The 16,548-nt window shown below is 41.6% G+C and overlaps 1 protein-coding gene across 3 annotated transcripts in view; it reads left to right on the top strand.

Annotated features, from left to right (window-relative positions):
* cables1 (Cdk5 and Abl enzyme substrate 1) overlaps positions 1-16,548 on the top strand; it is a 48,158-nt gene that overhangs the window by 16,408 nt on the left and 15,202 nt on the right. For 2 of the 3 annotated variants that reach the window (XR_010331815.1, XM_064346909.1), the window contains exons 2-5: positions 5,494-5,565; positions 5,998-6,090; positions 8,695-8,772; positions 16,190-16,298. Coding sequence is in view for 2 of the 3 variants with exons in the window: in XM_064346909.1 (XP_064202979.1) it covers positions 5,494-5,565; positions 5,998-6,090; positions 8,695-8,772; positions 16,190-16,298 (352 nt within the window). In the remaining variant the exon portion in view is untranslated. The remainder of the gene's footprint in view (positions 1-5,493; positions 5,566-5,997; positions 6,091-8,694; positions 8,773-16,189; positions 16,299-16,548) is intronic. The other variant, XM_064346910.1, reaches the window with a different exon arrangement.

Raw genomic sequence — 16,548 nt, 5'->3', positions numbered from 1 at the left:
AATTTGCCTCTTTCTCTGAACTCTGATGAGAGTCCTGGGGGAGGTGGGGAGGGGTGGGAGGTTTATTGTGACAGATGTGAAGATGAAGTAAATAATGACGTGGAATTTCATCCTCATCCTCTGTACAGTATATTAGCAGCACCCCACTGAACACCACCCATAGACCCGCACAAAGAGGCCCCCGCCCCCATCCTGCGAGACGGTCTGGCTCTTTGGACGTTGCCGGGCTGCTTCGCAGTTAGCCGTCACCTGCTGTTTTGGCCTCGTTTTCGCCGTGACCACAGCAGCGTAGCTTTCGCCGAAGCCTTGCTGTTCAGAGGGGTGGAAATGGATGGCCTTTTTTGCGCTGCTATTGAGCATGAGGCTTGACAGTAGCCATCTTTTCCATCTCATCACTCATTTAGATCTAAAAATAAAACTGCTACACACGATGCTCTGTCCTCACCCCTCGTGCCTCCTCAGCCCGGATAGTAAAAAGCGAAGGTGACAAGGGATCGGACTGAGATCAGTGATAAATGAACTGCAGCAATCCAGAGCTGGCCAGGCTTGCTGGCGTTCAGTGTTTGTGCCGTCACAACTGCGCTCCTGAACTTATCTTCACAGTCTCACCCTCTGCCTTGTGGCTCGAGTGCTGCTATGCGAAGAACCCACCTTTGTCCTACCCATCGCATCCCTGTCTGCTGGCCAAACAACCAAGCGACTGTAATTTCAGCCAGATTCCCTTTGAAATGAAACCAAGCTTGTTCACATTCTTACCTGATGAACACATATTTACACAGGAGGGCATTAAAGCCATCTCCCGTCTTTTGCTTGTTTATGCACTAACAGAGTATTATGGGAACCATTCTGCTGGAGTGTGACTTGAGTATTCAGACCTGCTGATGCCTGGTCTGTTAGTCAAATGGTCAGAGTTCAGTCTGGTGCACGGTAGACCCACACACTGGAGGGAGTGTGAGCATTGACCAGAACCGGTGACTACTTCTGTAAATTGCTCAGTATAATAGCTTCTGCTGAATGCCTAAATGTAATGTATATGACAGGGTTTTGATTGCCTCTTCCTTCGAACTTTTTGCGTCAGAGCTGGAGCGCTCCCTGACATTTTCTGTTATGTTACTTCTCCCAGCGTTATTCACAGGCCATATGGGATTTTTTACTTGGCAAATGATCAACAAAACCATGGCCAACCAATGGCAGTCTCACATGAACAAGAAAGGAAGTCATTGAAATGGCTGTAATATGGGTTGGTAGTAGGCTTGGGTCGGTTTCCGGTTTTGCCGGTCCGGTCCGGTGTACGAGCTTAAACCGGTTTGATTTTATGCAAACCGACTGAACCGGCATTTGTCATTATGAGACGTAGCCTACTGACAAATTAAAAAGTAGCCTACATCAGCAACCTGTGCCGACGGCGCTAAATCAAACTTGTATTGCATTAGTAATAATCAATATGACAACGTGATTAACATAATATTATGTTTGTTTATACATGGAGCCACTAGTGTCTGAGTGCAAAAACTGCCCTACCCTAGTTGGTAGTTTGGTTCTGGTTAGCTTGGTTGTACCATTAGTGCAACTTGTGAAAATGGATATTTATTATGTAATGTATAGTTTAGTACAATGTTTTTATGAATAAAGTTATTACATGAATGAAGAAATTAGATGATACAAGGCTAATTAGTAAAACTTAGTCCACCTTTAAATTTAATCCAGCATATCTCATACCGGTTTAATTAAAGTTTTCCTGATTTTATTTCCAAGAGTGGAAAAAACCATTCCACATTAAAAAGTTAATATCTCAAAACAATTACTGAACCATTCCACATGGACGTGACTCTGCTGTTGTTGAACCGGAGCAGGCCATTTGCAAATTTCGGAAACATTAACAGCCTCAGGCAAGAGCACCCTCCCCACTTGCAGGACCAGACCCCTTGCACAGAGACAAGCTGCAAAGTTTCTGTCCATTCTTTGTTTCAGTAGCGCGTAGCGCAGAATGGGTATATTGTTTGAACTGAGTGTGAATATTCTTCAGGGGTTATTCTGAGTATTCAAAATAACCCCTCGAGCTGGTAATAAATTTCCACTTCCCTTTACTGTAGAGCTTCATCCCGCTTGAGGTCAGAGCTTCGTCATTCTGTGCCTGTGGCCCAAAGGCAGCACTTAGATTTAATAGACATGTACAGTATATGAACTGCAGCTGTTAAAGGGACAAGGGGAAGCAACAATACCAAATCGTGTTTTCCGAAAATGAAATTGTCATTCGCAATCTTGCTGTTTATGCACAGAACAATGTACATCTAATTCATCATGAAAAAATATGAAGAATGATGGCTCCCACAAGTCATAATGTACTCAATGTTTGTGTTTTATGGAGTTCTCACACAAGTGACTGCACCAGACCAGATTTGCCTAGTTTCTCAGTGGTGACATCTCACCCTGCTGAATGCTAATGGCCATTCGTTGCAGCCCTGTCTTTCCGCCACATTCCCCCCCTGTAAACATTACTTTGTCTCGCCCCACTGACTAGTTTATTTTTACCTTGGCCTGTCCCCTTTCCCTGTGTTCTGCTGGAAGATATTTTTGAGAACCTGTCCCTCTCTCAAGGAAAGTGAGCATGCCGTTTACCGTACTGCCTTATCTGACAAGGGCATCCAGGGGTCTATTGTTTCATTAGTTGCTCAAAAACGCTACTGTGTGGGATTGAAAACCACCCTGGCTGTTCTCTGCAAACTCCTTAACCACACGCAGTCATTGTTTGTGGTAAGTGATGCAAAGGACCATGCAAGAGGGGACCATGCAATTTAAGGAGGTCACGTAAAATATGGGTTGTTTTCACCTGCATCATTAATAAACTCATTGCTTCACACCCTGTACTCAGCCAAAGTCCATAAGATTTCAGTCAGCTGACACTTGGGATCTAAATCAATTTTGTTAAAATAATAAAAAAATAACAAAAAATAAAATAATTAAACAAGTGGGCTGTTAATTCATTTGTTTTTCAGACTTTAAAAATAAATTTAAATCAACAGATTCTGAAACATTTACATTCATTCAAAGCAGAGATTTGATTAAGAACAATTTAGATAGATGTAACATGAGAATAGTGTAAATACAAGAACAATGAGGAAATCAAGGAATCTATTTCTTCTGGAGAAAGTAGGTCAGCGCAATCTGAAAACCTAGGGGAAGAGAATGAATGCAGAGTAAGAGTAGCATACCAAAACTAAAATGTGAACATGTTTGTTTTTAACCTATTATATTTAGTTTTTTATTGTTTTCTTTTGTGTGCATGTATCTGTGCATACGATCACGTGTGTTTGTGTTTGTGTTATTGCTGTTGTTTGAGCACTGTATTATAACACTATAGTAATTAGGTTTGGGTTGTCATCTGTATTTCTAGCCTTATAATGGGAAAAGTGTATCTGCATACATGTTTTGTGTCGCTGGATTAAGCTTAACTGCCACACTGCCCCAAAGGGCTACTCTGTGATTTGTCCGTGAGCAGTTAAAAATGCGGTTCAACCTGGCTGAGGGGAAACTGGCAACACTAGATCACATTTGATATGGACACTGCTCACTGACCAGAGTTAAAGCAATAAAGTTTCTGTGATCTGATTCCTGAGTAGCACCACTTGCTGTGTCCGCTCCTCCACGTGCCTGCATTTACACAGAGATGTTTGTGTCAGGTTGGGTTGTATTGGATTGTCTATTGGTCTCCTCCAAGCACAGATCAGCAGATGCACGCACGTTATCACAGAGTCGATATTTTGGTCATATGAGTGTATATTTTAATGTTTGCTTTGAATACACAGGCCCTTGCAGGAGATTTGGCCCGATGCCAGCAGATTATCTCTTGGCAGATGCATATTTAACTTTCAGTTCCAGCAATTGTGCACTAAAGCAGCACTATGTCTGCACCTTCGGTTCCATTTAGCTAAATTCAGTACGGCCTGAAATGCTCAGTCGCCCTGATACATTTGTCATCTTGTCTTTAGAGAATTGATTAATCAAATGTTTTGAAGGTTGAATCAGTGGGAATGTTTTGAGGGTTGAATTTTTTGGTCCTGCAATCCTGTGTTAGTTTTGGCTTTAGCTCATTTCCCCCTCCAATCCATTGAATAAAAATTCTGACAACTGAAGTTAAGGTTCCATTGATTCTGAGGCCAATGTTATTATGCAATTTCCTCCATCTTAAAGGTGTTTTTCTGTCCTTTGTTTTGGACTTTAAATACAAAACCTCATATATATTTGCACACAACTGGATGAAAATCAGGTTTTATGAAATTATGCGAAACTAGTGGGATTACTGATGCTGGGGGAGGAGGCACAGGGGATTACTATGGTTGTAATGGGTTAACTTGCTTATTTCACACCTCAGCATAATGGAACACGCTGTACCAGAGGTGGGCAAGAAGGGCCTCGTCTTTTCCTGGATTTCATGCCAACTTCTGATCGTAATAATTGAATTAGCCGTAACATGTATGCCATCTGATATTTTGGCTACATTTCTTGATAAGCACATAAATGATTGCCAGAGTCTCCCTGTATTAAAAGTTTTACTGTGGTCTAATCTACAGATTGACCAGTCTTGATGTGTACAGCCAGTTTAGCTCATTTAGCCAGGGTAATTGGTGGAAGCAAAAACCTGCATATACACCAGCCCTCCAGGACTGGGATTGCCCACCCCTGCACTGGTCTGTAGTGAAAGGCCCCTAGGAGGATGTGTGACGGAAATCCATGCTGTGGCTATTGCCTTATCCTCTTACAAGGGCATTATTATGAAACCGTCGAGGCAATTTCGTACAAGGTCCGTTGCAACCGTCGCAATACAAAGGTAACCTTTGTGCTCCTTTATAGCTAAAGAGAAGTTTTTTGTATCCATTTGTTATTGCTCGATGGATTGGAGGTGGCTGCATAACTTTAAAACTGACCTTGAGTCAATTGCTGTCATCTCCGGCTCCTCTGTCAGTACTACAGCATTAAAAATATGTCTAACCAGTTAGTGCTGTTTAAAAAATAAATACTGAAGCGGTGGTGGTGACCATGTTAAATGACATGGAAAGTACCTTAGTGACAGTTGTGTTTAATTAAATATCTTCTCTTGTTTTTTTTTCAGTGAACAGTGGATCTTTATTATTATGATTTTGTTATTATTCAACGTATTCCCCAGATCCTCTTATTGGGTTTTCCTTGCATGCAGTATTGTTGGCCCTAAACACATGCTGAAAATCCTGTTTCATTGTTTGGGGAAGTCTCCTGTTTCCTCAGTCCTGATGTGACAGGCTCTGTCCTCCCCCCAGCTTGGCATGATGACGTCTTGAAACAGTGACACCCCCCCCCCCAACCTGTAGCCCTGTTGACTCCCTAGTCCTGCCACCGGTGGCAGGACACCCTTAGACAGAGTACAGCTGCTGTGTATTGAGTTGCCCATGCTGGGGGTACCAGAGACAGCCCTCTCACTGTTCTCATTCTTTGCTGTCTCTGCTTGCGTTACCACAGACGAAGACTCATATCCCAACGCTCGTCCCTGGAAACTCTGGAGGACATTGAGGAGAATGCACCACTGCGCAGGTACAGCGAGCCTATATCCAGTCTTCAGTGCTGCTCAGGGCTGCAGAGTCATGTCACATCTTGCACCTCTTTTTTTGGGTGACTGACATTCTTGCACACACCCACTTTTTACCTTGTTAGTTGCTATGCGAATTCACCCGGTCAGATTAACCTGGATTAATATGTAAGAGGCTTAATGTATATTATGGAAGAATAATACAGAAGACTTTGTAATTCTACAGTAAAATAATATGAGACCCAAGAACCATGTACCACAGGTCTGACAAGCACCTACTCTGTGGGTTTGTGGACCGGTCTGTCAATGACTAAGACTGATTTCTGAAGCCTTCATTCAACTTAGTTTTTCATTCCAGTAAAGACTTGGATGTGTTGGAGCATATATTTGGAAATCCTTTTTTAATTGGCCTGTATCCTTGCCTGTGTTTTGCTCAGATGCCGAACTCTGTCGGGTTCACCCAGACCAAAGAGCTTCAAGAAGGTTCACTTCATCAAGAACATGAGACAGCATGACACACGCAATGGAAGGTATGCACCCCTCATTTCGGTAACTCCCAGCTGCCAGGATTACCGGTACAGTGTGGTTTGATCCAAGATGGCTACGTCATAGAAGTATTAAGTGCATCCAGACTCCAGAATATTTTATGTTCAGCTAGCCTCAAGTGAAGTGGAGCCCACGATACCTTAGACACTCAATAGTCCTAAAATAAATAGAAATACATTTGTGTAGTAAATGGATCAAACTACTGCTTGTGAGTCCTGTCAGTTTTTGCAGCTATCATTGCAAAAGAATGAGATCAGGCCTGAAGCACAATCCTTAAATTAATAATCGAAATTGATCAGTATGAAGGCACTCTGGGGAAAAATTGTGCCCCAGAGAAACACAGTGATTTTTGTAACATGGCTAACAATGGTCTTCCACTGGAAATCAATGAAACCCCACATTCAAAAATCTGGAGCGTGTAATGGACACTATTTGATAACACACTTGGGTCTTTCAGAAACCAATGAACAATCATCAGGTTGTAAACACACAAATCAGGTCTTCAAAGTGGCATGTTAAGATTTCTACCCATGGAATTTTAAAAAAATGACATTTTTTGATGGATGATTTCGAGCATTTATTTATTTATTTTTTACATTAAACCCAAATGGAAGGCTGAGCTGAGCAATTAGCTGAAGAATGGGTTTAGTGAGTAATCCCGTTGCTGCTGATACCTTTGCATCTCACATGAAGATAAAGGTAGACAGTCACAGTTTGCTATAGAAAATCCTATTCAGCTCTCAGCTCCCTTGATCTTATGAGGACGATGGATCTAAGGGGGGCTGTTCACATTCTGTTGTTAAAGCTGTTTGTCTGGAGTCTCAAGAAACTAGTCGATAAGATTTCCTTTTTTGTCCTATAAAGGACGTCTCTTGGAACATTTTAGGGGTGAAACATCCTTAGCAACAGAAATAAACTTCCTTTGGTGCCGCATATAAGAAAGAGATTAAATGATAAATAGCGTCATGGAATCTATTATATTCACTGTAATATCTGACTCAGTGCATGTGTAGATGGGTCCAAGCTTTTGTTTGGTTTCCCTCATGTCGGCAGACAGGAAAGGATTGCTCAGAGTTCCAGTATTTCACAGACAAAAACAACAAGGCAGGAATGCTGTGTGTCCATTCCCCCTCCCATATCTTAACACTGTCCATAAAATCCAATAGTTTCTTTACAAAGCCCCTTCACACCATAAAAGATCTGTCACATTATGTCTCAGGAAGTCTGTAGTTAAAACTGTGAGAGAATTACTAAGGTTCAGTACCTTTTGTACTCTGTAGCTCACTTAATAATGTCCGATCTGTTGTGAGTGGTAGGACAGCAGGGATAATTGAAAAACAAGTAGATATGAAAGAACTGGAAGTGCTTAAAAAATAGAACATTAAAGAAAGAGTTTTTAATTGTGAGGTTTTTGAATGTGATTTTTGGTCCGGGAGCTTCAGTTTATTTCAATTTTGTGGCACCGAAGCAGAAGGGCCGACAACTTTTATACTGTGAAACACTCATCTGTATTACCAATGTAGGAACCCACAGGGCGTGATCGAAAATAAAACAAATCAATGCAAACTTATTTTTGCCCTCTAAATCCATTTAAAACTCCCTTTGGGCATGGGAGATCCATATCTGGCGCAGTCTGGTTTGCCTGAGAGCGGTTCAGTGCCTGCTGGCTTTGACACGGAAGGTGTGTTGGTGACATGCTGAAAAGACCTTGAGTGTCACAAGCACCAGGCTGGCCGGACACTGCATGAACCCATGCCACGGGGTCCCCTCAGGACACTTGTGCGGGGGTCTTGTCGGGACAGCTGGATGGACAGCGTGTTGCTAGTGAACTCGCGACCCCTCTCCCAGCTGTGCCAGTGAAACTTCAGAAATGTTAGGAGCAGGTAATTGGGCCCAGATGGTGCTGCGGATTGCAGAGCCCATGGGATGGGCTCAGGCAGAAAGCAGGTCTGTGCACAGGTTAGCCATCCATATAGACTGTCTTACATCTGTACAGATGGCTAATCTGTGTTACATTACCTTTGCCTGGATTTCATCTCGCAAAACATAAATAAATTCCAGAATGACCCAGGTAGAAGAAATGGCTATAGAAAATGCATACCTGCCTAATAAAAACACATATATATTTGTTTTGATTGTCCTTAGTCAGATATTTTCATTCTATTGACCCTGAATAAAAAATATGTCATTATATAGAAGGTTATATTGAGTATTTGTCTTAGATACTATCATCCATTCTTTTATCCCCTTGAACCTGAGTAAAATGCAGATACTCTGAGAAAAGACCCAAGTAAAAAAAAAAACAGTGAAAATATATTTTACTTGTTTGCAGATGTATGAATTATTTGAGTATCTTGAACTCACTTAATAAATACCTTATTTTAAAAAATATCTGAGCCATAAAAAGCACAGTAAAAATATATTGATACTTATGTATGTTTATTGACATATGCATATATAAATATACATTATATAGGCTCTTGTTTTCTAATTTTCTGTTCTTCATTCACTGTTCACTTCTCTCCATCTTAACCTGTAGGTCTTGTGTCTTCAGTACTTATGTAGGCTGTCATCATTTTCTCTTATAGGATAGTCCTTATCAGTGGCAGAAGATCCCTCTGTAGTGTATTATCTGTCCTGCCTTATCGAGATTGTAGCCAAGCAGGGTACGTATTCTACAGCATGCTAGCCTCCATCTTTTCCTGCGGACGTTTTTTTCCCTTCCTCTCTTCCCTCCCTTCCTCCCTCATACTTCTTTCCTCGTGTCTGTAGTGGCGGACTAGTCTACATCTGGGATGTACGTGATGCTGTCTCCCCTTTTCTTCAGTGAGGTTTCTTATGCAGTAAGGGGCAAACTCATTCTGTCAAACATTCAAAAAAAAAACGATCAACACCCTTTATGGGACAACAAAAACACACTGGTTAGAGCAGAGAAATTTTCTCAAATTCTCTCTTCTTATATTCTTTAAGATCAGAGAATTTAATTCTTTCAGGTCAGTGCTGAAGGAACAAAACAATCCTGTTGTGTTGATCGTATGGCTTATAAATTATTGACATTTGAAGCTGCTGAAGTTGGGCTTGTTTCTGGCTTGAAATCTTGAACATTCATGATTAAGAAGCACCCTGTACTGCAATTTAAGAAACCTTAGTGAAATATGGAGCAATTACATGGAGAGGTGTGCTGTATAAGGGTGGATGGGTGAATGAAATGAATGAAAGAAAAGAAGCATTAACACCGGTGTCTGTCTGTTTCTAGTTGGTTCATGTTCTCTGCTTTCATTGGTTCCCTTCATGAAGAACACAGTGGACTTGTTTTCATTGTGGCCAAATGCAGTTTGCTCAGTGCATTACATCCTTGCCCCATTCATGATGCGCTTTGCTTGCCTGCTAGTTGCGTAGCATGATTTGCTTCTACTCTTTACTGCAAGTTAATGCATTTTTTTGTTACAAACTTTGTCTTCTCTGGCATTCAGGGGTCAGACCAAAGCCAGTAATATCTTTGGGTTGGATAAAACTGGTTCCAGGTACATTGAACAAGGATTTACATTTTTCTTTCCCTTTAAAGGTAACCATGGCCTTGCTCTTTTGCTGCCGGAATGAAAAATTTAACCTCTGTAGCAACTCTTTATGGAATTTCTGGTACTATTGTTGTGCAAACCTAATTGCACTTTGGTCTAGACATCCATTGTGAGCAGGAACATTTGTCAAAAGCATGAAAGTTTTCACAGTCCTTCCTTCTTCCTATCACGGTCCTTCACAAGTTGAACCTAATTTACCCACACACTGACACATTCGATTTTTTCTTCTCCCCACAATGCATTGTGGACACTGGCCTTATTAAATCAGGGAACAGTAGATTTGAATGCAAAGAAAATAGACAATTCAGAGCTCTGTAATTTTACCAACTTTGAAAGTGGAATTAAAATGAATCATGTCCTCACTTACTCATTTACTTTAATGAAGCCTTATTTTTTAATGGGTTACTGTAAGCCGAAAGCCACAACAGTAATTAACCAATGCTCAAACCATGGCATCTCATTTGAACATATATATATATTTAGTTGTTTTATGTCAGTTTTCTGGAAGAAATTATTTTTTCAGTGACCCACACTACCTGTGGTCTCTTTTGCAAAACTTTAATTTTGTTGACCTTTTTCATAGCAAGAACTGTTTGATGAATTGCTGAGAAATTGTGATATGCACAATCGTTTGTCATTGAGAAGGTCTTTTTTTTAATCAATGAAAAGAGTGAGTCATTTCAGTTTAATGCTTGCTTTTTTTGCATCAGTGATAATAATGAGCTTGATATCGATAAGGGCAGAAGAGCTTCGATTTCAGTAAGGCCAAATTGCATATGCTACTTCCAGGTTCATGCTGTACTCTGCCTGGACTCTGAGGTGCATAATCTCTGCAGTTACACTGCAGTCGTAAAGTTAACCTGTAGGCACTGTATAGAAGGAAAAGAAGGCTTATGTAATATGTGCCTATATTGTACTAGAAAGACCATTGTGAAAAGGGTATTTAAATCTTTTTCTGAACTCGCCTCTGTGGGCAAGTCTGTCGGGTCAGGTAGCCCAAGCGCAAATCCATCTGTATCTTGTAACACATTACACCCCGGAGAGACATATTACCGTGCCTGTAACCAAGAGCGGGTGATAGCTGACAGACGTGCACAGCGGGCTCAAGCTTTGCCTGACAAGAGACCATAACTGATTGAGACCCAGCAATGACTTGTCTTGTTTAGCAGCCCTGGGGTAGTATGTAGAGTATTGACCGCAGTGTCTAGACGCTGCTCCCCACCAACAACTGATACCCATTTGTGTCATGTTCAGCAGATGATGAGGCGATCTGTTGAGAGGGGCTCCTGTCCAGAAACATATTGCGCTAGATTGGATCCTTAAGGAGCATTGACCGCCAAGGGCAGGAAGTCTTGAGATTCGGTCCATAGCCAGTATGATGACCTCTGTCTCAGACAAAAAGAGTAAATGGCCAGTACTGCGTATGTGAAATCACCAAAAAACAGCACGTGAACTAAGCCAACCATTTTCTTATTTCACATCACTCTTAATTCATTTGCCCTCAGGCTTTGTCATAGCAGCAGGTTTGGAACCAGGGGTTTGTTTAAGAACAAAATCCACTCTTCAAAACAGGTGGGAAAGATACAGATGGGTTTCTTTGCATAAAGGACTATTTTTGGCCCTTTATTGCTGCACCACTGTTGCAAGATCAAATTCAGTTGTAAGAAACCATGGTTGGTTGTATGAACAACTCTACAAGTACCAGAGGGTTCCTATGCAAAAACAGGCCTCAGGTAAGTCATCACTGTCCGGCTGTACAGGATCAGGGCTGTGTATTATTGATGTACCTGGATCCTTTCACGTACGGCTCTATGACTGTGGAAAGGAAATAGTCCTTTTCTATGGCAACAGGTTCATTAGAATGAGTCATTGTTATTTTTAAGGCATACAGTTTACATGTTGCTCTGGTCCTCAGCGTGACAGTGGCCAGCGTAGCCTGAAAGTGCGTCGATAGCAGAGACTCAGAAGGGAAAAGAGCCCTCCAGACTGCATATGTCACTTGTGAGGAATCACAGCTCTTTTTAAGTCTGCTCGGCTATCTGAGCTAGATCAAAGCATCTCTGGGTATAAATTGCAATGGCAGGTGCCCCGAATTGCAGGGCGCAGCTCGCCAATATGTGCGGAGCTGCCTTCATAATGAAGTCATCTCCGGTGCCTTCCCTGCCGCAAACGGGCACTCCCCTGAGGAGAACACAAGCGCACAATGCCCCAATGTTCTGCGGCGGGTTTCCCGATGTGACAGGGTTCCTCACCTAAATGCTTGTCCCTGCACACATTTTTGGAACGTTTTATGCCTTGGAAGGCAATACTTAAATGCAGCACTATTCCACCTGAACGTTTTTTCAAACAACAACATGTCACAGTAATTCTATGGGAAACCTCATACATTGCGATTGTCAGATTCAGAATATTCAATTTGCTGCAATGGGTTCACACTTGGTTGTCAGAGAAGACAAATGATTTGCTCTAGGAAATCTTGGAAAAATAAACATTAAAAAAATTAAAGTCTCCATGAAAGTTTCTAACATCAGCATTTAAAAGTTGTTTTTCTACAGCTTCCAAAAGGTCAGATAAGGTCCTCAGATATTATTAATGGTACTATTAATTTGTGTCAGAATATTTAGATTAAGGCAGCCGTTTTGCCATTTTATTATAAACGGCTATTGCAAAACGTCAGCACTCGTTCTGGGTTGCCCCAGGTTTGCACTCCTGCTGTGGTCATGACCTGTTCCAGACACGCTGCTGCGCTGGATTCTCAGTTTCTTGTCTAGTCTGTGGCTGGCATATTTTTCCTGTCATGTGCTGTTGGAGGACATGGGGACTTAGAGCCGTGACATCTAAGCAGGGGGGGTCAGGCGTTCGTGCCATGTTACTGGAGAGCCACCACACGGTGTCCAGTGACACTGTAACTGAGCCTGGGTTGATTCTGGTTCATTCACAAGTAATCAGGTAATCTGCTGAAGGGATTTTTGCACTGCTATAGAGCAGGGAGTCATTTCACAGCAAAAGGCTGCAGATTACGATGCCTTTGAAGTCAAAGCTCTTTTGCTCTGTTTCCCAAGATTGCACCCAATGAACCATTTAGAAAACTTAATAAAATGGTTAAAACTAATTCAGATTTATCATAGTCCTTATATTAAATGGCTCCCAACTCCAATTTGGCAATAGGTTTTTTCTCTTCTTTGTTCAATGTCCATTAGTAGCTCAAGGCCTTTTCCAAAAGCTGCTGGGTCCTCTCATATGAAGTATTTCACTCTGCAAGCTGCTAGCAAGTGATATGAGCTTGCATGCATTCATTCAACTATAAGTGTTGCTACTGAACAATGACATGGGGGTCATATACCATATAACATACCAATCTTCTCTGCCCCTGGGGGGGGGGGGGGCATAAACCCCATGCAGGCCTCCACATTTATCAATGGTTTGACTCATTCAAGTACTGATCAGATTTCTGTGATCACCAAGAACCAGAGCTGCTAACCCTCACTCCTTATTTCTTAACAAGCTCAATTACAGGACTTAATTTTCTTTAGCTTATGATATTAACTGGCTGATTCAATTATGATTTTAATTGACCCAAGCGTCTGGAGCACTGGCACAGTGAGTGACTGAAATATTAATTGCCTTTGTTGGAAGGGCCCAATTAATTATAACATTCTGTTTTCTTCTAACCTGAAATTTTATTTTGTGACTAATTTTTGTGATGATTGAAAGATAATTCAGGGCACAGTACACATTTTTGTCCTTGCTCTCTTAATTTTGAATGTCTTTTTAAATTATAGGATGTTCAAATTTCAGTAGCACAAAAAGTTGATCAAATTTCTGCTGAAAGATGGACTTTCCACCTAGGTTAATCCCTAAGATTATTTCAACATCTTAGATATGAATTTATCTGGTCAATCTCGACTTGGTCACCCATTAATGGTGAATTACTGTATATGCACAAACCATTTAGTACTGTACACTTCTAATTGAATTCTGCATCATTTGAATGCTAGGGGGAAGCGTAGGACGTCTCAAGTGAAAAGATCTTTGAGAACAAATAAGGCAAGACCTCTAGTCACAGTCCAGAAAAATGGCCCTGTTACCTTGCTCGGACAGCTGGCCAAGTTCATCATACTGAGAGTGCTTGACCCTGTGACCTGATGGTGACCTTCATTTCCTCACCAGACCTGTCCCCTACCGCCCCAGCTACAACACATTTCTAGTTGGACAGCCCAGGGTGTCTTTACTTGTCAGCTCATGTTCCCCTCCCTTAAATGCAAAAGGTCCTCTTATTCCCATGGTTTCCCCAAGAAGTAATATGAATGCAGTTGCATATAAGTGACCTTGCTGTCATCGATTCTTTCCGTTCACAGTCTCATCGGAAAGTAGATTAAGATAAAGTTCCTCTCTGCATGTGCATGAATTTTTCCCTCCTCTTTTTTCCACGGCCTAAAATTAGACCCTCTGTTCGGCAGGGGTGTTAATTAGTCCATAAATATGGTGGCAACTGCAATGAAAATAAAGCCCCCTCACTTAACTGATGCGGGACAATTAAATCTGCCTGAACGCTTTCGACAGCCGCAATAGTGGGCTACTCTGAACTGATGTGGCATTGCATTGACCCTGAGCTGTGAGCAGGGTGAAACGAATTTCATCTGCTGCACAGCACCTGCTGAGAGGAAGGCGCTGAGGACGCATTCATTTACACCCCCTGTAGTTATTTTGAAGTTTCTTCTGTATTTTTCACATAGGCAAGACATCCATCTTCTGTGAGAGTACCCTTAAAGTGAGGGAGAGATGGTCAAACTTGTTCTGTTGAGGTTTTTGTTTATATTTGCATAATTTGCCAAACTTTATTGGTAAGATCGCTTTGCATCTGCATATTAGCAAGTAAAAACTGTAGACAAATATCTACTGTCCACAGGAGTAAAAACTCCTTACCCGGACACTTCACGGGGACTGGCTCAAAATAAGGTACACTGGAACGCACATTTCACTGGTCTGCAGAGATGTGGAAAAACGTGATCCGATCAGACGAGTCATCCTTTACCATATTCTCGACAAGTGGGCGAGTGCATGTGTGGCGTACACCAAGAGAACGGCACAGGCCTGCATAATTGGCCCTGTTATGCTGAGGTGGGCATTTTCCTGTCATGGTTTGGGTCCACTTGTCCCCTAGAGGGAAGGGTCACTACAAATCAATACAAAGTTATTCTGAGGGATCACCTTTATCCTGTGATGGAACATTTCTATCCTGATGGGAGTACTCTTTTCCAAGATGACTATTCCCCATCCCCTTGGCAAGAGGGGTCACTGAATGGTTTGATGAGTGTGAAAATGATGTGAATCATATTCTATGGCCTTCGCAGACACCACATCTCAACCCAATTGAACACCCATGGGAGATTTTGGACCAACGTGTTAAGCAGAGCTCTCCACGACCATCATCAAAACCCCAAATGAGTGAATGTTTTTTGGAGGAGTGGTGTTCCATCCCTCCAGTAGAGTTCCAGAGACTTATAGAATCTATTTTGAGGTGCATTGAAGCTGTTCTGGGGGCTCATGGTGGCCCAACACCTTACTGAGACAGTATGTTGGTTTGTCCTTTAATTTGTCACCCATCTGTTTATATGTTAAATAAATATACTAAATTTGGAGTTGTTACAGTACATTATTAGCCTCCTTTGAAGGCAAAGAAGTGCTGTTTAAAAGGGCTGAACATTTAGTATCCCCTTTTAACAGCCACTGTATCATGATGATCAGTTTGAGTAACTTTAAATAAAAATTAATTGTATTGTGCCATTAGAAGTTATTTGCATTTTAAGTGAAACTATTTTATTAATTTTTCATTTATTTGTATTTACAGGTAGAGAACAATTGCTTACGCCACTTTATTTTTTGCACTAGCTACATGCAACACTCTTCTTTTCTTAGAGTAGAGAGTTACTGCTATTTCCTATGGAATTGACTGATTACAGGTGAAAAAAAAACAGTCGTACTGTAGTTCTTCTCTAAACAAACCTGGACTTAGATTGACAGTAGTTTGTGTGGCTGCCAGAACATACTGCATCAGGAAATTGAAGTCCACTTTCCACAGGAATACTTCCAGAAACTATGATTCATGTCCAGTTTCCTTTGTGAACACTTTGAAGGGTTTTTAACTTTTGCCAAAATATGGTTTTATGTAACAGACTGTCTAGTATTATGGAAACCAGAATAGTTCAGAAAATAAATCTCCTTCATAAAACAGACTGAAAACTTCTCAGTGATACTATGTCAAACATTCTTTTTTTATGTGAATGCTTTTAAATACTTATCTATCTGTGATCTGTGAGATACAGTGTCCAACAAATGTGATTTAACCGTCCAAATCACCTTGCCTAAATCATTGCTGACATTATGGAATCATGGTCATGAGTTCCTGGCAGTGTCAGGGGACAAAAAGGGTTATGGGATGGGAGGAGGCAGGGCAAGACCTGTCTGGGGGGGCAGGGACTAAACCAATATTTTGCCCTGGCAGGGACATGAAACTGGATGGCAGTGGGCGCCAGCGACATCCCTCGGGTGGGGTCAGTGCCAAGGAGATGGTGATCGGGCTAGAAGGAGTAGAACTGGGTGCTGACGGAAAGGTGAGACTGTTCTGGAGGGGTGCATTTCTACAAGAGTGAGCACACAGGTGTTTGGGAGGGCTTTTTAATCATAACCGTTCAGGTTGGGGCATCACTTTCCAATGGCAGCTGGCTCTGACACCGAATATAACACTAACAGGCACTAATGATTCCCAGGTATCCAAGTAGAAAGTCGTCGTCTTCACCTTTATTGACTTCTCAAATGTCTTTTAGGTCAACACTGTATGAGTGTTGATCATCTGGTTATATT

Source organism: Anguilla rostrata, chromosome 8, assembly GCF_018555375.3.
Source record: "Anguilla rostrata isolate EN2019 chromosome 8, ASM1855537v3, whole genome shotgun sequence".
Classification (NCBI taxonomy): domain Eukaryota; kingdom Metazoa; phylum Chordata; class Actinopteri; order Anguilliformes; family Anguillidae; genus Anguilla; species Anguilla rostrata.
Note: the sequence above shows the minus strand (reverse complement) of the source record. Positions and strands in the feature narration are given on the sequence as shown.